We start from the raw sequence: 22,804 nt of genomic DNA on the forward strand, positions 1-22,804 counted from the left end.
CATCATTGCTTTGCACAAAAGGGCTTCACAGGAAAGGATATTGCTGCTAGTAAAGTTGCCTAAGAACACAACTGTGGCTGGGTCCAGAGTGCTGGCCACCTCACGAGTGCGGCGGCCATCATGAAATGGACTCCGGCACTGGGAAGGTTAATTCCCGGCGCCGGAGAGGTTAAATCACCGGCTATAGGCGCTGCGTGAAAAGTTATTCATAAAAATGTTTAAAAAACAAGTACAAAAAGGTATTTTATATGTAAAAGCATGTGGCGGCGCCGGTAAAGAACTAGCGCTCAGCGCTGAATGGGATAACTCCCAGTGCTAGGCGCCGGAAGCACAACTATAAATATTAAGTGTAAATGTGTATTTAAGTGCAGAATGTATGTGTAGATATGTGAAAAAATAAGAAAATACTTACCTTGTGCTAGGGCTGCAGAAGTAGCCTGGAAACCCTTCACTTCCCCACCCCCCCGCCCCAACCCTCTGCGCCAGCCAACTTCAGTGGCTGCCGGGAGTACTTAACAACCAGCCTTCTGAAATCAAATCGGTTCAGAGCCTCCTGGGGATCCTAGGAAGCCAAGTCCCTAGTTGGAGCTCAAATAGCTTCAACTAGCGGCAGGGCAGGGACTGCTGCCCCAGGATCTGGCTGCTCTCCCCTGGTACTATTTTCGGCCAGGGAGCACCCCGGCACCCAGTCCCTGGAAGTCAGTTTGGGTGGGAGATTTAAAAGATAAACCTCTCGCCCCAGATAAGAGAGGCACCAGGGGAGGAGAGTGGGCTGAGCCCCCATCTCCCTGGCTGCTCGTGGATAGGGGGGGAATATACCCCCCCTGCTACTAGCACCAATGTTAAAGGTTCTAAACCTTTCTGGGTTGATTTACGTGCAGGCTGTATGAATCAACCCAGATTGGTTAAAGGGACAGGAGGAAGGATTACCTCCTGTTAAGACTAGTTTCCAAATGTGTACAAAAAAAAAATCTGTTTTGTATTAAAAATTGTTCTTCTGATTTCAATTGACCTGATCACTGATACCTTATATCAGTGTGACTGCAAATAAACATCACTTGCTTCAAAGACCTGCTTGGAAAACTTCTCTATCCTGGCTGTTACTGAGGTTTGGACCCAGCTTTTCCGGTACCACCACTCTGCCCAGCAGCTCTGGCCAATGCGATAGGCCAGGGGGGATCCATCCACAGCAACCCAGAACAATCGGAAGAGGTCAGGAGTACCAGCCCAGGTACACCAGCAAGGGGTACATTAGCAGCGCCAGTTACCCAGAAGAAAGCCGGCACTGGATCCCGGTAAGGAGTCCAGTGGTGGCAGCATTTGTAAGCCCCTCCTACTGCAGCAAGAGGGTGCATTTGGAATAATGAAAGGGAACGGTGGCACAGTAAGCCCAGCCTTTTCCCAGCAACAGCAGATAGGGTGGCATAGGTGGTCCATCCTGTCACAACAACCATGAAAAAAGAATGGTAGCAAAACATCAGGGACAGACTTATATTCAGCATAAGGTACAGGAACTGGACTGCCGAGGACTGGGGTAAAGTAATTTTCTCTGATGAATCAGATTGTTTAGGGCATCTGGAAAAACGCTTGTACGGTGAAGGCAAGGTGAGAACTACCATCAGTCCTGTGTCATGCCAACTGTAAAGCATCCTGAGACCATTCATTGCTTCTCAGCCAAGGGAGTGGGCTCACTCACAATTTTGCCTAAGAACACAGCCATGAATAAAGAATGGTGCCAAAACATCCTCCAAGAGCAACCATCCAAGAACAGTTTGGTGACGAACAATGCCTTTTCCAGCATGATGGAGAACCTTGCCATAAAGCAAAAGGGATAACTAAGTGGCTCGGGGATCAAAAAATTTTGGGTCCATTGCCAGGAAACTACCCAGGCTAAATCCCATTGAGAACTTGTGGTCAATCGTCAAAAGGCGGGTGGACAAACAAAAACCCACACATTTTGACAAACTCCAAGCATTGATTAGGCAAGAATGGGCGGCCATCATTCAGTATGTGGCCCAGAAGTTGACTGACAACATGCCAGGGTGAATTGCAGAGGTCTTCAAAAAGAAGGGTCAACATGGCAAAAACACTGAAGCAGCAAACTTTGTAAAAACCAATACTTGTGTCATTCTCAAAACCTTTGTTGGCCATGACTGTACACTATCAAAAAACAAATAAGTCAAAAACAGACTTTTATATACAGGAAAGTTGTAACACTTAGGTAGGGATATTAAGCATCAACTTATACCAAAACACACATACAGCAAAACTTGCAACTTAAGTGTAATAGCTAACAAATGTCAATAAGTCCGGTATGGGTATGATACCCTACTCATCGGACTTAAGTAGAAATGTAGATGCCTTAAGTTTAAGCAAGACCCAATTTCTCCTTCAATGTGGAAATGTCAGGTGTAACTTAGCAACGTGTATACATGATAGCCAGATGACAAGGTCTCCATGTATACAATAGAAAAACAGCAACATACCTTTTAGAAATATGGCAGATCATATACCTGCCAGCTTTTACTATGCTGCAGGGAGGCTTTAAGAACATGCCTTGAACTGTTAAAAAGAAGAGGATAAAGTACAATGTTATGTCTTCGCTTTTAAGGCATTGCTCTGCCATGCCTGTGTGTATGAAACTTTGTATACGAGTCCAAAGTAGCAACTTATACCCCTTTCACACAGAGGCATGGACCCAGGAATAACCCAGGTAGTGCGTCAGTGTGAATGGGTCAACCCGGGACATGAGTTATTCCAGTGTTGGAGCTGAATACGCTGTGGTATGAAAGGTGTTCCCAGGTTATTCTACTTTGGTTCTGTTAAAAGCAGCTCATTGAAGGATTAGAATCGCTCTCTGATGACGTTGTGCACATGCTGCAGAACAGGATGGCGAATTGGCAGGACGACAAAGTGAGAGAGCTACTGGCTGTCCGAGGGGAAGAGGAGATCAAAAAACAGATTACAGGTACAGTGAAAGATGTAATTATTAATGGTAACATTGCAAAGATATTGCACTCACAGAAGCAAGTTGTTAACAAACAAAAAGTCCCTCAGGAGCAACACAGTAAAGTGCATAACCACAACTAAAAGAAAAGTGGCAATGGCCGTAGGGAGTGGCCATATTATGATTTGTGCAATGTTGTATTTGGTCACTCAGCCCTATCCAACCCCATTTGCCTTTCTTCTTTAAGCTGTGTTAACAGTAATGCAACCCTGAAAGCAGCCGCGCTGGCTTGCCCTCGTCACAGATAAGGCTGAAGAGACGGCAGATAATAGTGGACATTATTCATCTAATAATGAAGGCCTAGTATAGAGTAGTAAAGAAGAAGCAGCGGACCAGACTGATACTCCGCCTTTGCATTCAAACAGTAAGTTTTTGGGACTACGTATTAATAATTGTTTCACTGCTGCGCTTATTTGCGATACGTTTTGCACTGGATATTTTTAATCATAATGAAAATGTTCACGTTATATAGTGCAAATTACCACGGGCAGCACGGTGGCTAAGTGGTTAGCACTTCTGCCTCACAACACTGGGGTCATGAGTTCAATTCTCGACCATGGCCTTATCTGTGTGGAGTTTGTATGTTCTCCTCATGTTTGCGTGGGTTTCCTCACATACTCCAAAGACATAATAGTAGGTTAATGGCTATCAAATTGACCCTAGTCTCTCTCTCTCTCTCTCTCTGTATATTAGGGAATTTAGACTGTAAGCTCCAATGGGGCTGATGCAAGTTCTCTGTACAGCTCTGCGGAATCAGTGGCGCTATATAACTAAATAGTGAAGATGATGATGATAATTAACAACGTTCGCAAGTGTCCATGCAAGTTATGCCCCCGCATTTTGGATGGCTGGAATCTGACCCTGTGCATGCCTCCTTAGCCTTACTTTGTATTTTTAGGTGTTGTTATTATTACTTTTGTTTTTTTTGTTTATTGTATAGTATACCGTTTCATCAAGGAAAAAGAAGAACACAAAGACGAAACGACACTAAAGCAATGTCTACCATATTGGTGCAGCAGCTAAGGGAGATGGATTTGGCTATGCTGGCACAAGAAGACACCCAATTGCAGAGGTTCTTGGAGCATGAACATTAGCAACAAGGCAATTTTATGGCTCATCTAATGCATGCATGCATGAGCATATCAGCAGAGAAAATAGAGAGAGTGAGATGTCTTTCCTAGACCATTTGATTACTAGAGTGCAAAGCCCCACACCACATCCACACCATTCCCAGCGCTGTTCTGCGGGAAATTATTCCAATTACAGTGGAGGTCCAATTTATATTGAACCCAGCACAATGGACACTCCTGCCAATTCTGATTTAAAGATGTACAGGCAGTTTACAATAGTTTTATTGATTTTTTTTTTCCATTGTAACTGGGTTTTATAAAAATATTGTGGTTTTGTTATCGCTAAAATCATTACAAATGTTTTGCTGTTTAAAAATATTTCTTTATTTCATACACAAGGTATTGTCTATGCAACCATATTTACAATTGAAAACATTACTGTTTTTCAAGTAACATTTGTTAATTTACATGGTCAACATCGATGTGAAGTGCAATTTTGCACAGGTGTGACTATCACAATAAAAAAAAAAAAAGGAAAGCAAATTCTAAAGTGTGTCTTCAATACAATCATTCCTAATGTCGTCTACATGTCTAGCATTTCTGAGATGTTAGCATTAATGATGGTCCGGATGACTTCAGCACTGTTGGGTCGCTCTTCCTCATAGATAAATGCATCTACCTGACTGTCAGGCAGTTCTGGCTCCTCAATATTCTACTCTGAAAAAAACTGCTCTTTTTATATTTCTCACAAATGACGTAAAATACAACAAGCAGCAACTACTACATCTGGCATTAGGTTAATGTCAATGTCACTCCTCTTTAACAAACAACGCTAACGTCCTTTTAGTTGTTCAAATGCATTTTCAACCACCATCCTGGCAGAGCTAAGGGTATGGGTGAATCTGGTAAGGCGAAATGCTGGCTGTAAACCGCCATTAACCATCGCCTCAATGGATATGCAGCATTGCCAAAAATATGGACTGGGATCTCAGCTCCCCGGAACATCTTGGATTTCTGAAAAGCAATAAAGCAGTTTTAATAAAACAGTAGAGTAGATACAAATATGTGGATGTGTTTGTTCAAAATATGCAATGGAAAACACTGCATTATCTGTGTGCAATTATTAATAACCATAGCATTTGAAGAAATTCCTTGCAAGCATCATCATCATTTATCTATATAGCGCCACTAATTCCGCAGCGCTGTACAGAGAACTCATTCACATCAGTCCCTGCCCCATTGGAGCTTACAGTCTAAATTCCCTAATATAGACACACACTCACACAGACAGACAAAGAGGGAGACAGACAGACAGGGAGAGACTAGGATCAATTTTGTTAGCTTCCAATTAACCTACCAGTATGTTTTTGGAGTGTGGGAGGAAACCGGAGCACCCGGAGGAAACCCACGCTAACACAGGGAGAACATACAAACTCTACACAGATAAGGTCATGGTCGGGAATTGAACTCATGATCCCAGTGCTGTGAGGCAGAAGTGCTAACCACTAGGCCACTGTGCTGCCCTAAGCACAGGGAGAATATACAAACTCAACACAGTTGCTTTTGACATGTAAATAGAACCCAAGACGTTAGTGCTATAAAGACAGTAATGCCAACCATGACACCATCCGTGCTGTTAAATTCTAAAACTGGTAAGACTAAAAATACTAAATCAAATAAAATTGCAGACAATTTCATGACCAGCACTGTAGGTTAAATATAACTCGAAACATCCAATACTTTAACTTTCAGACCTTTTAAAACAAAAAAATACATTCTTACCTCTCTGGGGAAAAGCCAGCCATCGTTTTGCTTCTCTGTTAGAGGTCAGAATTAGAAAGAACTCTGGTATCATGTGCACGACCAGGCCAGCAGGTGTAAACATCTGTGAAACTGAAAATAATACAGTTTAGTTAGTATACATATATAACAGTAGAGCAGATATATTATGTATTAACTGTTTTTAGCCAAAAGATCAAGAACATATTATGCTTACCAGAAATTGTGGTCAACTATAGCCTGTAGAATAATTGAATGCCAGCCTTTTCGGTTCTAGTAGTCTTCCAGGTTGTCGCTTGGGGCAACGATTGGGATGTGTGTCCCATCTATGGCACCAGAAGACTTCGGATATCCATGTTGTTTTAAACCTTTTATGGTGTCATCTAGGCACTGTCCATGGGGCATGAAGATAAAATGGTGGTACAGGGTTTTCACCAATGCAACAGTCACTTTGTGCACTAGAGTGCAAACAGTGGAAATCCCTACTCTGAAATCAAAATTGTGCGGTACTCTCCCAGGTTGCATTCCACAACAAAATGGCTAGTCTCCTACTTGGTTCAATGGGTTTTCGGAACCCACTTATTTTGCAAGAGCTGGGGTAAGGAGTTCTAGAAAATAGTCAAATGTGACATGCAAAAATTGTCTCATACTCTGCTTGTCATCAAAACTTCCCACATTACACCAGAAAGCTTGTTCATGACGTCGTTCTCTAACCCACATTCTTCTGTTTGTCGCGGTGCTGAATTTGACTATGGTGCCAATTGTGGACAACATAAAGGCTCTCCTCCTGTGTAAGGATTGGCATCGAGTTTTAGCCCTGTCAGCCAAAGTTTCTGCCCTTCTGCCCTAGAAATACCACTGGGCCAGATTACAGACTGTAACCAGCTGCATTAATCTGTCATTTGCATCCACAAACATAAGGAATCCACAATAATGCAGGAACTCCATACTGCAGAGTAGCTGCTGATAGCTCTCATCAGCCATGGTTAAAGTAATGCAGTCACTGTCCACTTTTTATGACTCATCTATAAGAGCCTCTGCTACGCCATCTATATGAACCTCTGCTGTCCCCTTTTAATGACTAAACTTGATAATACAGGGCAGACACAGGTCCAGTGTGTTCTGGGATCAAAGTGCGGTGTGAAGAGATGCAACACGGGATGAAACCGTGTTTATTATCCCATGTCTGACCCGGGAATTTGGCGAGAAAAGGGTATTAATCAAATTAGATGTTGGACACAAATTTAGTTACACACTTCTTAAAGTTTTCATATTATTGTGATTTACATTGGAGCTGTCTGGTTTTATAGGGTTTGGGAGGGGGATATACAGTATATCAGTGTTTGCAGAAAAGCATTCCTTTTGTGTTGGAGGAGTTCCACACCAAAGCCTGACAATCTGTCACTCATGTGGTGTGAATATAGGTTTGTACTGTAAATAAAATGGTTCATTTGCCATCTTTAATAATGCAGAATAAAATGAATAGAATCTTTCAATCTGGGCAGCCAATGGCAAAAATACATCAAGCAGCAGCAGTGAAAACATCAGCAGCTATATTTCTGAGGAAACCAAATACATTATATCTTCAGAGGCAGAAACAGACAAAATGAGAACATGTATTGTAATCCTTTCAATTTTGTATTGTACACTGAAACCTGATGACCTGTCACTTTCAGTTTCCCATTATAGTAAAGACACAGCTCAATAGCGTTTCCCAATACAATCTATTGGCTTTCACAATATCCCACAAATAATGTAACAAGAAATGATACAATGGCTTTATTCTTAACCGATTTCAGCAAGCTTAGGTATAGCAAAATCCTGCAAAACATATGTCTAAATCATCTTTCCTACTGTCATTTTCTACAGATCATTAGGGTGTTAAATCTCTTTTCTGCTACTAAAAAACACATTTGTATCAGAAATACATAAACTAACAACTTTATAACCGGATACTGTATTTCTTGCTTCATTTCTTTTTCAAACCATTGAAAAGAAAAATATAAACCAAGTACCAAAATGTATTAAGTGAAAAGGTGGCTATTCAGTCAAACAGTCACGTGTTGGCTACAGCAACTACGCACAAATTTCTACTGAGAAAGAATAATGAAGGATGCAATAAAAGTAATCCTATATGTAAATATACTCTTAGCAGTAATAAAACCCATCACAAAATAAGAAACTATCAGAAGTGTTATTATTCCTAAGCACTTTAAAGCATATCAGTTGTTTTTAGCTGCAAGTATTGTTACTTTTACAACTATACTTCCTAAACACCTATATTTAATGGTGGAAAGGTTAAATACACAATAAAAGCCTTTCATCCTCTTATTTATTTTTGTCAAATTCATTCATTTCTCCTCTACCAGGAAGACAGAATTACAAACTCACAGTCTGGGACAAGAATTGCTCCTGAAAGCTCCATGTTTCATGCTGCAGTGAGAGAAAACAATGATGTATGATGCTATAGGGCATATTCAATTAGATGCCGAATGTAATACGGTATTGCAATAACACGTGCGAAGAAAATCAGCTGTATAGTGGAGCAGCGGATTACCTTTGCGGGCCGTTCCGGGACGTAGCCGCAATTAAATATGCCCCTATAAGTTTATAGACAAAAAAAAAAAAAAAACAGGACAAGCATTTGCCTAGTTGATACAAGTCACCCACGATTTATTTTTCAGTGCAAATGCAGTAACATACTCATAAGAGAACCCAAGGAGGAGGTGCAAAATGTAGCTGGTGAGCAGAAATCACAGTGTTATATATAAAGGAGGCACAAGAGCCAAAAGGGCCCTGTTAGCAAGAGCTTACAATCTAAAGGGTAGACAAACAGATTACACATGGGTGTGATTCATTGTAAGGGAATCTAGATATCAGAAAGGTAGTGTTAAAGCAAGAGTGGGTGAGATGGAGAGGGGAGGATGAAAAAGGGTGAGGTATACCTCTAGTTGGAGAATGGTTAAACAGTGGAATGGTAGGCTTTAGTTAATAGGTGGAGCTTTTAAAGCTTTGCAGGCTAGGGCATAGTCTGATGGAACGATCCCCCGCATTCTAAGGGTGTAGTGCAGCACGGGAGAAATCTTGGATGCAGAGTAAGACGTGGTTACCATAGGGGAGGTAAGGTGACGGTCAATGGCTGACCAGAGAGGGCGGGAATGCGTATGTATGGATATAAGGTTAGAGATCTGGGGATCTACAGCGTTAAGCATAGATTGAAGAAGAGCAAGATGGGAGTGGGGGGGAGCCCAGTAAGTAAAATGTTGCAGTATTCGTAGTGAGAAATGATCAGTGAGTGGATAAAAATTTTGGTGGCATCTTGGGAGAGGAAGGGTCTGATACAAGTGATGACATAAGCTAGACTGGAGAGGATTAAGGAAGGGGTTGTCAGAGAGGTAGCTGTTGAGATGGTTGAAAATACAGGCTGCTCAAGTATTTTGGAGGCAAAGGGGAGGAGAGAGATGTAGCGGTAATTACACAGGGAGAAGGCGTCAAGATTGTTTTTTTTAAGAATGGGTGAGACAAGACCAAGTGTGAGGGATAAATTGAAGAGATAAGCACAGTGGGAACAGGTAAGTTGAGGTGAGAGAGGATGGGATCCAGGATAATAGAAGAGAATGGACTTTATTGTCCGTGGTGGGGTCAAAGGAGCACATGGTGGCTGGAGGGAGTGGAGGGTGGTGTGGTAAGGGGAGCAGAAGAGAGATGGGAGAAGGAGATTTCATACCAATCGACATTAGTCACATCCTGAATTTACATCATTCAAAGATTCAGAATCAGATCCAGAATTAACTGTTAATAAACAATGTATGTTTCCATTAAGGGCCAGGAACTGAATGATTCCTTTATGGTTCTCTAATTGTCAGAAAACTATGACAGGGCCACAGAAAAAAGAGAAGGTGACCACCAACATTTTGGGAGCCAAGGGAAACATCACCAGTACTAGGTGATCCTGTGAGGGACAGTGTTCTCAATGAGTAAGGCTAGGTACAGACTACAGTGTTTTCAGCAGATTATCGGTCCAATCAGATGATAAACGACTGGTGATCAATTTAACAGCGGGGACTTAATTTAAGATGAGGTGGTTTGTCGGCTATTGAATGTGGGTGTGAGTTTGGGGAGAATGAGGTCTATTTATTTAATGTGACTATGAATTATTTAATGGCAGTGATGGTTGCGAGAAATAGGCATATTTATGAAATGTAAATACTATTAATTTATTGTTGGGACTGTTTGGAGGGAGGGAAATAGGTTTATTTATTAAATGGAAATGCCATTATTTTAATGTTGAGGAAGGTCTAATTATTAATAGTTGGTGCTATTGATTTAACTCCGAGGCTGGTTGAAATTTTCTAAATGTACCCATTTTTTTTTTTTTGCAAATAGGACCCCCAACACACCAGGACCCAGACAAGCCACAACTAAAGAAACCTGCAGCCACAGGTGGTGAAAGTGACAACAGGTAGGAGAGAGCAGGGCAGTCTGTCAAATGTTCTAATTCTAGTGGGAAAATCCCAAATTCTGGTGACTGTTCTGCCCAATCTAAGGGTCAGGCCAAGACTGTGAACTCTTAATGTACACACTGTATTCTTTATATACTACACTATGGTGCTAGATGTTCTTCGTGGGCTTGCCACACCCCCTCTGGTGGGCCTCTACCATTGTATTCCACCCTGTGAATGTGAATTGTGGGCACTTATGTGAGGCATAAAGTGAATTGAGTGCATTACTGTGGTACAACATGAACTGGGGACTCTACTATCTTGTATGTTATGAATTGCGGGCAGGACTATTTACCATAGTATTAACTGGGCCTCTACTATGAGGTCACTGTCCTGCTGTCCTGAAAGTCAGGACTGCTAAGACATATGTCACGCTTTGGCGAGCGGGCACTGCATACATCTGCCAATGATGTACACAACAATGCAGGGTTTTTTTTCTGTAGGAGGGTGGCCTAGCGCTTTTCACCTGCTAGACATGGCCCAATGATGCACAGCCACGCCCCCAATTGTATGACCAGACCCACTCCAGAGGTGCAAAAGTTATTGCCATGCTCAACTATAAGGGGGGCCCCCATGCAGTTGCTGTACCGGGGCCCTGAATTCCTCTTGGCAGCCATGGCTATGGAAAAATGTTGTTTCAATTCTGCAGTGTGTATGCACTCACAATCAGGATCTCCATAGAATTTACAGAGTCATGATCTTTTCAATCGATGGTTATGACAGATGAAAAGCACAGAGCTGAGGGTAAATTTTGCAAAATAAATAAAATCGGGAGAAATTTCTGTACAGTGTACCTAGCCTAAGTGAGTAGCACTTTATTTCATAAGAAGACAGAAGTGAGCACTTTATTTTACCTGATGTGATAAGATGGTAAATTTTACATATTATGGCAGCAGGCAAGGATTTTGTTTCTTTTAAATGAGAATGGTGGGTAAGAGGAACTTCATTTTGATTAATTCTAACAATGAGTTGGGCAAACCGGTACAGATAAAATCCACAAATAATAGACCCAAATGACAGAAAAGCAACTAATTGTGCATGTTATCTTAACATTTACTATATCGCTATCAGACATTGACGACTACAGTAAAATGTTACTAATGAAGCACTGCAAGACAACTCTATTAGATGGTGATAACAGTGGTTATCACCATCTATGTAATTGGTTAACAACATAGAAAACCGGGAAAAAAGATTGAGATTGAAGGAAAAAAAGTTGTATACAGCCCATAACCTTACAAAGAGCCCTCCAAAAAAATAAAATAAATTTGATTTCTTACAGAATTTTACCTACACAAAATAAGTGAAAATAATCCCTCTCTTAAAAAAACACAACAACAAACTAGATTTAAGCATGGATGGCATTAACAACCAATTATTGTTTCCTTTTCATACAAACACTTGTTGCAAAAATGAAATTCAGATCAGCATCTACTGTTGCAATCCTCTCTCATTCTCTCTAAAGTGTCCCAGAAGTATTATCTACTGTTAACAAGATGTAGTCTCATTAATGAGCCCGATTAGTGTGAGGGTTGATAAGGTCACAGGGGGAATCAGAGTTCAACTACAATAGTTTTACCATAAAACACATTCATGTGTGTGCTTTCATTATGAGATAACACAGTATATACAAATACATGTAATTCATTATGGGCGAGAGAGATCACAAGTCACTCATTCATATAAAGAAAAAAAAAAATATGTGGAAAGTATGTTAAAGCATTTCAGTTTACTTACAAGTAGCAATAAAACTAAAAATTTGAAAGCCACTATGGAATATGTATGTAGACATGCGATCATTCAACAATCAGGAGTGCGTATATTTTGGCATTATACTCATTTGCTAAAAACAGGAAAGACCCTTGTTCTAAGCAGTGGATCACACCTGCTCTCAGGCCTCACCAACATCCCGTTTTTGTTAATTTCCTCACAGAACAGCATTGGCCCAATTCCGCAGCGCTGTACAGAGAATTCACGCACATCAGTCCCTGTCCCACTGGAGCTTACAGTCTAAATTACCTAACATACACACATGGACATGGTCATTTTTGTAGCAGCCAATTAACCTACTAGTATGTTTTTGGAGTCTGGGAGGAAACCGGAGCACCCGGAGGAAACCCACGCAAACAAAGGGAGAACATACAAACTCCACACAGATAAGGCCATGGTCAGGAACTGAACTCATGACCCCAGTGCTGTGAGGCAGAAATGCTAACCACTTAGCCACCGTGTGCACATATTTTAACTTAGAATACATATAATAAACATATACTTAGCGCGCACCTTTTTCACATCTCACAGGTGATAGGGACTCCTATATTCCCTTCACTGGATGACCCTTATCTCTCTCCTCAATTGGAGTTCCTATAGTCTGAAAATCAGACTCATGGAAACATAAATAAATGGAGAAATGATAGTGCAGATTGTTATAAATAAACATGTAAAAGTCCACAAAGTTCCCGGAAAAAGAATGTAGTCTTCAACCTCGTGATGGAAACGAAGGAATACCACCGTTATTCTTGTGACTTTAATGCACCATCTCCCCCAAAGGTATATGCTTACAAGATGTAGGCTTTAATAAAGCATCTCAAGTTATCCTTTCTGTATACCGTTTTCAAGTTCCTCCACAGAGTAATAGCATGATGTATCAGATAAAAAGAAATAAAAAACCAATCTGGTGCATTATCATAAAAACACCATTTAATAATATCTCCAAACAGAGACCTGTACATATAAAACATCAAGGATATCCCCAAATGGTAATGTGTGTACTCATACCAGATAGATTAAGGATATTCACATGGAAATTTCCTCCACAGTATCAGTCCCCGATGTGGCAGAATCCCGCTCACACTTATCCTTCCAACGCGTTTCGACTCTAGGTCAGAGTCTTTTTCAAGGTCATATTTTAACTTGTCTTACCTCTATTGTGTTTTGACGGTGACTAAAGAAGCGGCAGATGTTTGTATACAGGTGATTGATCGCTGTGTGGAGACACTGATACAATGCACATGGCCGACTTACCAATGCAGATAGCAAACCGTTGATGAGTGAAAAAAATGCACTGCTAACTTATCCACATCTCTGATACATCAATCTATGTGAGCACCTCCTCCCTTTCTCCTCCGCTCATCAGTCACAAAGGGAAGACAAATTAAGACACCAGTGTGTGCAAGTCCCAAAGAATAATGCTGCGCTGGTCCTGTGAGGACACTTACAAAACATGAAGTCAGTAAGGACAAGGCTGAGAAGTGAAAGAAAATGAAATCATTTAAAAAAAAAAAAAAAAGAAAAAAAAAAAAAAGAACCAACCTACCAGACATTTAATCTTCAACTGTACAGTGTTAATTATCTAATAATGGATTCTTAAATAAGTTCAACAGAGTATTTAGGATTACCACTTCATCCCACTGTAAGGGCTCATGCAGACAAGTATCACATAAATACGTTAGTCCTGCATGCTGTTAAAGTGTGTGTGTAGGAACACATGACATTGCAGTTTTAGCCTGTGTTCCATCTGCTACCAATCCATTACCAGATGAAAACCAGGGCCAAACTACAAAGTCCTGCGTTCCTGTACACCCAAGTTCGCTTGATGCAGAACCACTGTGTCTCTACGACTCATTTACATGAGTCTAACTGGCGATCAAACAACAGCATATCTTCCAAAATAACCCTTGTGTGTTACCATTCTACCTCCCTTCCTATTGCAGTTACCAATAATACATCATCAATAAATTCCCCAAATAAAAATGTAAAAATCTTTTGCAGAAATGTTGGAAAGTGAGTGATAGTTTTGCTGCTGTAAGTGCTTTCACTCACAGGGAGCACAAATAGTGACAACAAAGGAAGATACTACTAATACTCTAATTACACTTCATTAGCACAAAGTAAAGAAAAGAGTAAACAACACTGAGAATACAGACACTAATTGTATCCACCAACAAACAGCACAGAGCCCTACCAAGAAGAAAGATCAGTAACGTAGATAATGAGACAAACACTTGTAATGCATGCAGCGGCATTTTAATGCAGTATATGCATTAAAAAAAATGCCATTTTAAATGCAAGCATGGTATAATGGAAATAATATTAACCGGTATCAGCAAGTATTTAAAACAATACAAGAGCAAGTTCCACAAACCAGTCACCTTAGCTTTGGGGCTTTTTTTAATGTTGAATTTTGTTAATTCAGATCTTTCAACGCAAAATTTAATATTTGAACATTTCTGTTAGTTAACCTTTACTTTGCGAAAAGGAAAAATATCCTTTAGAAATATGAAATCAAGCTCTTCTCCAATAGACCATGGCCTTATCTGTGTGGAGTTTGTATGTTCTCCCCGTGTTTGCGTGGGTTTCCTCCAGGTGCTCCAGTTTCCTCCCACACTCCAAAAACATACTGGTAGGTTAATTGGCTGCTATCAAAATTGACCCTAGTCTGTGTGTCTCTCTCGGTCTGTGTGTGTGTATGTTAGGGAATTTAGGCTGTAAGCTCCAGTGGGGCAGGGAACGATGTGAATGAGTTCTCTGTACAGCGCTGCGGAATCAGTGGCGCTATATAAATAAATGGTGATGATGATGATGGTGCATATGGGGTGACATGCCAGATAAACAGTTATGAGGATGTTGGTTTTAGGGTATGTACACATAAGCAATTGCTCTAAGAGAGGTTTTGCTCATCACTCACAGCATTAATGACCCTGCGTTCACTATTCTTAAAACCATTCAACCTGCAGAAGATGCAACAGAGAAGCTAGGAGCAGTTTCTTGAGTGGTAAATCACAGAAACAACTTCACAGATGTGTTCAAATATCATCTAATCAGTTGCTGAACATAGTGTCACAGAACTAGGCAACCAATGGATGTGTCCTCCTTCACAATTAGTTTACTGTTTAATTGTCCTTTCAAATGAAGCAGGAGGGGATTGGCTTAGATGTACTTTTAGCTTCTGACAGCAACAACAATCGCCTATGCAAAAATAGCAAAATCTTTATTAGGATTTAGCCAAACATAAACCTTGCTAAACGGTTTGAGGATTCAGACAAATTCAGAACCAATTCCTAGATTTGCTGCATTCCTTCTCTAATGTCTGCATAGCTTTGTTCACTGCTACTGTTACTATTTATCTATGACTCTCTCACCTTCCACAACGGATCTGATAGTCTACCTATTCATCCACTCTCAAGGTTCTCATACACAGATCCGGCTACCTTGAGGGGCTGAATGCTTCAATGTCCACTTTGGCAAACAAGTGTGAAAGGTTTGACCATTTGAATAGCCACATCCTATAGGCACAATTAAGGCACGGATAGATGCATACACAGTCAGAAGTGGTCACCACCCAATTGGATTTTGCAGCACTGACCAGCAGATGAGAGATACCGATCACATGTTGATCCAGACCAGAGGTCCTTTGTTGGCTCATGCATGCTGTCTAAAAAAGAACCTAATTGGCTGGCAGAATCACAATGTGTATGGGGTATTTTACAGACTTTTATTGTCACTATTAACACATCATCTACAACAGGCCTAACCAACCTGAGGCTCTCTCCAGGTGTAAAACTACAAGTCCCAGCATGCTTTGCCATTAGATAGCCAGTCAATAACTTCACAACACCTGGAGAGCCTCAAGTTGGCCAGGTCTGATCTACAACATTCTAGGTATATGCTTCTTCAGATTCCCATGACTAGTAATGAATGAAATGTTCAACTGCCCCCAAAATATTCACCTCATTCAGCATTTGGCTGCAAAATTAAGTATTAAGTATCCACAGTCCTACCCCAACACCACAGCAGAATGAATTGACCTTTGTTGCCCAAGATCTATTCATCAATTCCCCAAAATAGGGATTTAGAAATGCAGTGGACAACAGCATAGCAGCAGTGGACCTCTCGAATATTATATGAACGGAATGTCGCACCTCTTGGATACAGCTTCCATGTCATGAGGTCACTACGCCATGCATATTCACTATACCTGGAAACGTGCAAATTGCACAATATTGTGGAATAGGTATTCTGTGACTCATTTCTAATAATAAACACATGAACGTAAAAAAAATTCTTTATTTTTTTCTATGGCAAGTTTACTATGCAAACCTAGAGAAATTTTAAAACTACTAAAAAAAATAAAAAAACTGCTGGGAGAGCCAGGCCGCAATCGGTCTACGTAACACTTCAGCAATCTCAAAGTGCATTGTGAGGTTACCAGTGCTACAGAGCACATTCCTGTAACAGGTATGTCACTGCACGGCTGACACATTGCTGTCTATTCTGCATAACCACAAGATAAAGACAGCAGTTTGTTTATCCTGTTGTGTCACATACATGAGCATGCACTTCCAATACTAGGTGGAGAAACTAAATCCTATACAACAAACAGGCAAACTAAGTTTCCCTATATACCATTTTGGTAGCAGCATCTACATATTAAAGAATGCCAGTCACTGTAAATTATTTATTCTTTTACAGTGAAATTGTTAATCACTGTAACAAACTAATCTAGCAAGTTCAGCAATCCTCTGAAAGTGTGTCTGAAAGTGAAATACATGTCTACTTATCTGAAATGCACAAAGCTTTGTAACAAGTACTTTGAAAAGTTAACAGTAAACGAATGAGAAAAAGCAAGATTCAAGTTTATCAGGTGGTATGTGATCCTTAGACTACCCTACCTGATTAGTGTCCTTCTACATAGTTCACTTAAAATTTATATTTACTCTCCTACACTCAAACAACCCTATAGCCCCCAAGACAACACTAGTGGACAGTATCAGAACAAATGATAAAACACACACTTGATGTGCTACCAATATAATCGGAAATAAGAAACAAATACTGACTAGAAATTAACTGACTTAACAATAACTTATCCATGTAGTAAGTCATTTGTTTCTAGCATTTACAGAGCAATACATTAAAAAAAAAATAATTTGTACCACACTCAGTTTTTTCATAGGTTTAAAAAGTGCACAAAATACATACAAGGAGTTACCATCTTTAAACCACTGACCGGCTTTAAAATCCTTTTTTTTTAAATAATATGGAGTGATCTGTTTCAATCACAGGCAGACACATAAAATAAAAAGTTACACTAAAAACAAACAAACAGAACCTTAATGGTGGACACCTAGGGGTATATTTACTAAACTGCAGTTTTAAAAAGTAGAGATGTTGCCTAGAGCAACCAATCAGATTCTAGTTAGCATTTATTTACTACATTCTACAAAATGACAGCTAGAATCTGATTGGTTGCTATAGGCAACATCTCCACTTTTTCAAACCTGCAGTTTAGTAAATATACCCCCTAATGTTTTTCAGGATGAAAGGTTGAACCTGGTTAACATATTTCTTTTTTCATTCAACTTTGTTACCTAGTCATATCAGAAACTGCTATCCCAATGTTTGAGTTGTGTTTATGAGCCATCATCATCACTGTCAATTATGTGGAGGAAATCAGGGGTATTCAGAGTTCCAGCCAACTTAAACCTACTATACATTGTACAGAAATGAGGATGAAGCTCCCTGCATCACCTCAGGACTAAGTGTTGCACATTCCTACACATGATCTCAAGTGGTGTTTCCATGACTATTATAACTCAACCATAACTGAGGATTTTGTAACAACTACAAAGAGTCACGTCGCCATGGCCTGTCTTTAATGTATTTTCCTCCATTATAAACTTTATTCTATTTTACTAGGACATATTCACACACCTATAATTTACTGTAATTCAGAAATCTGTTTATTCATTGCTCAATTATTTTGTAGGCAATTATGACTTCTATGTGTCCCAGATACCAGGGACAGTCACATTTATTGATACCACAAATCTTTAAACCTGATATGCTTATTACATAACAATTCAAACAGCTTCCAATAAATTATAAAATATGGCAAGGCTGCACTAGCAGCAGGTCAGTGGAAAACAGAGTAACTCCAGGTTAAGTAGTCTTGAGATTTTACCCATCGTTACTAGGTTTTAGGCTTAGACCCCATGTTTCCAGGTAAATCTCTATTAAATAAACACATAGTAAAAGCTGTGGTCGCCATATTTCCAGCGGTGGAAATGCAGACACTAATCCTGACGACATGAAAATGCCGACACCTCCATAATGCTGACATGTTGAAAATGTAGACATTGTAATTGTCGACAGTAGAAATGCCGACAGTAACAATGTCGACATTGAAGAAGCAATGTCAGCAGGTCTGCAGGCACAAAACACCTATAAATAAACCAGGAAAACACTAAAATGTTAAAACAACCCCACCACCTTAAAATCTTGTGCCGGCAGACCTGGCAGCAATACCGCCACCATATTCGCCAGACAGCGGCACACAAAGGGTTAAAAATAAAATAGCGTGGGGTCCCCCCTCCAAACGATATTAATCCTTGTGCTGCCAGCCAAGTGGTAGAAGCAAAATGGGAAGAGGGGCATCGGGGTAGAGCAAGGTCCCCCTGATCTTGCACCAACCGGCACTAGGCAAGCTAGCTGGGGCTGTTGGCACGATAGCATGGGAACCCGCAGCGTGGGGCCCCCCTGCCATAAAGACAAACCAGCCCCAGGCTGGTAGGCACGAGGCTGGATTTCCTAGGGAGTTGGGGTCCGTAAAAGAAAATGCAGGCCCCCTCCCTAGTGCTGAAAGCACTAGGGCTCTTCCCACACTCCTGGGTGGGGGGTACTAAAGTGAATAAATTAATTTTAAACACTATTTTAGTTTGTGACACTACAGGTCCCAGCAAGCCCAGGCTGCCATTAACAGTATACCCAGGGTCTTTCCCACACTGTCAGTGAGAATGTACCCTAGGATATAAATAGACCTCGCGTCTTTCAGATTTCATTATGCGGAGGTTGTTCCTGCATAAAGAAACATAGTTTTCGGTGTCTTCATGGTTTATTTTTTTTGCCAAGCCGGATCCAGAGGATTATTTGGGGTTCATCAAGATTGAAGATAAGAAGATTTTTTTTTTTCCAACTACCTGTGGAACATTTTTTGGGATTTAATCTTTAACTCCAGGAATTGGATGCTATATTCTGTTAAAGCTATAGGACCTGGAATGTTTTGGGTTTTACAAGCCTATTGGATTAAAAGCTTGTAAGACTGGATCCATTACAGATGAAGAAAACAGATGTTGGTAAGTATATTTGGTATTTTTTTTTAGTTTTAATAAAATAAAGTGGTATGAATGAGGTGGATGTTTTACTACATGGCTCAGCGGGCCCTGGGTGTCAGGGCATTCTGGCACTTGTGGTTCTCCAACTACCAGCACGTCCTGGGTATGCTTGCGCTTGTAGTTCTACCAGCACCAGCATGACCAGACTGTTAATGGCAGCCTGGGCTTGCTGGGATCTGTAGTTCCACAAACTAAAATAATGTTTAAAATTAATTTATTCACTTTATTACCCCACACCCCCACCCAGGAGTGTGGGAAGAGCCCTAGAGCTTTCAGCACAGGACTGGGTACCCCTAGGGAGGGGGCACGCATTTTGTTTTCAGACCCCCAACTCCCTAGGGAATTTAGCCCCATGCTGACCATCCTTGGGCTGACTTGTCATTATGGCAGGGGGACAGCACACTGCGTGTTCCTCTGGTATAGTGCCAACAGCCCCGGCTGGCTTGCCTATTGCCGGTTGGTGTAAGATTGGGCGACCCCATGCTTTTTTTTCCTTCCCAATCTTGCTTTTACCAGCACTAGGCTGACAGCACAAGGGTTAATATTGTTAGAAGGGGGGACCCCACTCTGTTCTCTTTTTAACACTTTGTGTGCCAGGGTGCTTGCAGCAGCTGTATTGCCATCGGGTCCACCGGCTGACAGCACAAGTTTTTAGGTGATTTGGGAAGGAGGGGGTAGTTTTAACATTTATTAGTGTTCTCTCTATTTTTTTCTCTCTTTTTTAATAGGTGTTGAGATTGGCGACAGACTGCTGGTACAAAATGCACACATTTTCACCATGTTGTCATTTTGGAGGTGTCAAAATTTATACTGTCGACATTTTTACGTTGACAAGAGAAGTGTCGGCATTTCCACCACCAGCGTTTAGTAACCCACTTCGTAAAAGAACCCCATAATTTATTCTTTAGTAATCAAAGGTAAAATATTTTGCCTTTCATGCACTGAACAAACTCATGCCACCAGGCAGTCTATTTTAAATAAAAACAATTACGTTTACAGTCAATATATTCAATTTGTTATTCCTAATTTAGTGGGAAATGGCTCCAATGTCTTCATCTTCTCAGTAAGCAAAAAGCCATTTACAGCAAAGTCTGTCTTGGCCCTAGTCCACAGCTTTCCAAATCTCTGACTACAGTTTAACAGAGCATAAGTTAATTTTGAAAGTGTTGATAACCATGAAAAAATATTTTTCTGTGTTTAATAAGCTAGGCCAAACAACTACTCTTACATAACTGAGAATGGACACCGTAAACTGTCCCAAAACTTCTTTAGAAACAACTATTATAAAACTACCAAACTCCTTTAAAGACAACAAAAAACAAACACACACATTTTTCTCATATGAAAGCTATGTAGCAATGAGAAATGTTGTGACACTGGTATTTGTACTTGAAGTGACAACACATTGCTGACATTTATAGCACATAATGCTGCAGGGCCCACATGTAACTACTATGGACAAACAAAACATTCAGTTTTAATCTCTCAGATGCCTCAGGGTCCTGTAATACTCATGACAGCAAGAGAGCTAATTTTGTGTTAATGCTCTGCCCACAAAGATATAATACTTTTGTGGGACGAATAATAATAATAATAAAAAAAAAAAAAGCAACAATATTATTAACAAGACAGAAGGTAAATGGCAACACAACTGTTTAGGGAGTGTGGGAAAATTGTGCATTCCCCTCCCCACCCGGGGTATAAGCTTCTCTATGTTGCCTCACCACATTTTTCTCTTTTTATTTTCCCTCACAGAGCCCAGCATTCCTGAGCTGACTCCTCCTCATTTCATTACCCAAAGTGACTGCTACATATATGCATCCCCCTTCACTACCACCTCCCCCTGCCCTGCCTGTCTTTCTTCCTAAACTCCCTCCCCCTCCAAGCTCAAATACAACATAATCGTACAACTCTGAAACAGCTGCTACATTATATATTTGTTCTCCACCATACAGTGAAGCATAATTCCATTCTTTCACTATCTGTATGAAATCACGAGAGCCGTGGTAGGCAAGCCAGCAACAAAGGCAAGGATCGTTTTATAAAAGGGGAGCCAGGCGTGAAAGGCAATGGGGGGACTTTTGGGGTCACATGTCAACATACCTGTCCCTTGGGTCGATCCAGCTGGTCTGCCTGGTGTTGTGATCAATATAAAACACCTTTCCGTCGTAATCTCTCGCTTCTTCCCAGCCATCCGGTAAAGGCAGCTGCCCATTCCCTTTCCTAGGCATGATCAGCCTCTGCAAACTCCTCCATAAGTACAGAAAGAGGTTGGAGGGGAGTAGCAAGTGGTCGTCAGTATGGGGGTATATAAAATAAGGAGGAAGCCTGCCCTCCACACACTAAAAAAAAGAGAGAAATGCAGCCCCTAGTGAAATGTAAAGAGTCGCCCAGCAGGCAGGAAATCCTCCAGTTTGCAATCCAGCATGTCGGGCTGTGCCTTCTGCAGCATGAAGAGGGGGGACTGGCAGCTCCCAGGTTGGAGTTCGCAGAGGCAGCAAGGAGCTGTCTGGATTAGGATCCGGGGAAGCCAATAACCTCGGCCTGTTCCCAGCCACAAACACATTAGCATGAGATTAGCATCCGTCTCATTTGCATGCACATTCCACACTCCTGCATTCCTTAGCTTTAACCCCCTGTGTGCTGTTGAACTCAAGTCACCAGGGCAGAGCTGCCACTACAGTATACCGACATTTATTGTACTACTGCTTCTGCCAAAATGGACTTTAGCAACTTTACTTTAGTTTCTTCTGGAATTTCACTCGCACTTTTTTTTAACTGAATATATACTATAAGAAGGCAGACTTTCAGGTTTCTCTTTATTAATTACCTGTAAATATTCGTGCACTGTTTACCATTAATGTTATACAGAGCAGTTACAAGTAATATGTTCACCAGTTACTGTTTCTATGTGCTTGATTATAATTTAAACTTGTAAAGTTACATTACTTAAATTTGTTGCATACCTATATTTTCATATATTTATTTTCTTCTAAATTGGTGTTCTTTAGATCTTGTGTATAGATCTGAGAAAATATATGTATTCAATGGTTTGGGGCATCGCTAGATCTGGGCCCAGTTGTAGGGCTAAGTACTCCCAGTGTAATTTTTCCTTCATTAACTTAAACTCACAGTGAGTTAGAGCAGGGTCATTAGCAACCTGCTGCCTGTGTTCACATGACAGTGACAGGCAGCCATTTAGGTAATCAACTTCTTATCTGCATAGGAGCCAGGGCAAGCGGTTAAATGATGCCACACACCAAAACATCGGCA

General features: G+C 40.7%; 1 protein-coding gene across 1 annotated transcript in view; it reads right to left on the reverse strand.

The window, feature by feature from the left end:
• The window catches only part of WWC2 (WW and C2 domain containing 2), a 166,518-nt gene extending 144,419 nt beyond the window's left edge, over positions 1-22,099 (reverse strand). Inside the window, exon 1 of the mRNA XM_075197254.1 lies at positions 21,635-22,099. Within this exon, the coding sequence (XP_075053355.1) occupies positions 21,635-21,762 (128 nt within the window). The 5' untranslated portion in view covers positions 21,763-22,099. The remainder of the gene's footprint in view (positions 1-21,634) is intronic.
• Between the last annotated feature and the right edge of the window lie 705 nt (positions 22,100-22,804).

This window comes from Mixophyes fleayi, chromosome 1 (assembly GCF_038048845.1).
Source record: "Mixophyes fleayi isolate aMixFle1 chromosome 1, aMixFle1.hap1, whole genome shotgun sequence".
In the NCBI taxonomy this organism is placed as follows: Eukaryota; Metazoa; Chordata; class Amphibia; order Anura; family Limnodynastidae; genus Mixophyes; species Mixophyes fleayi.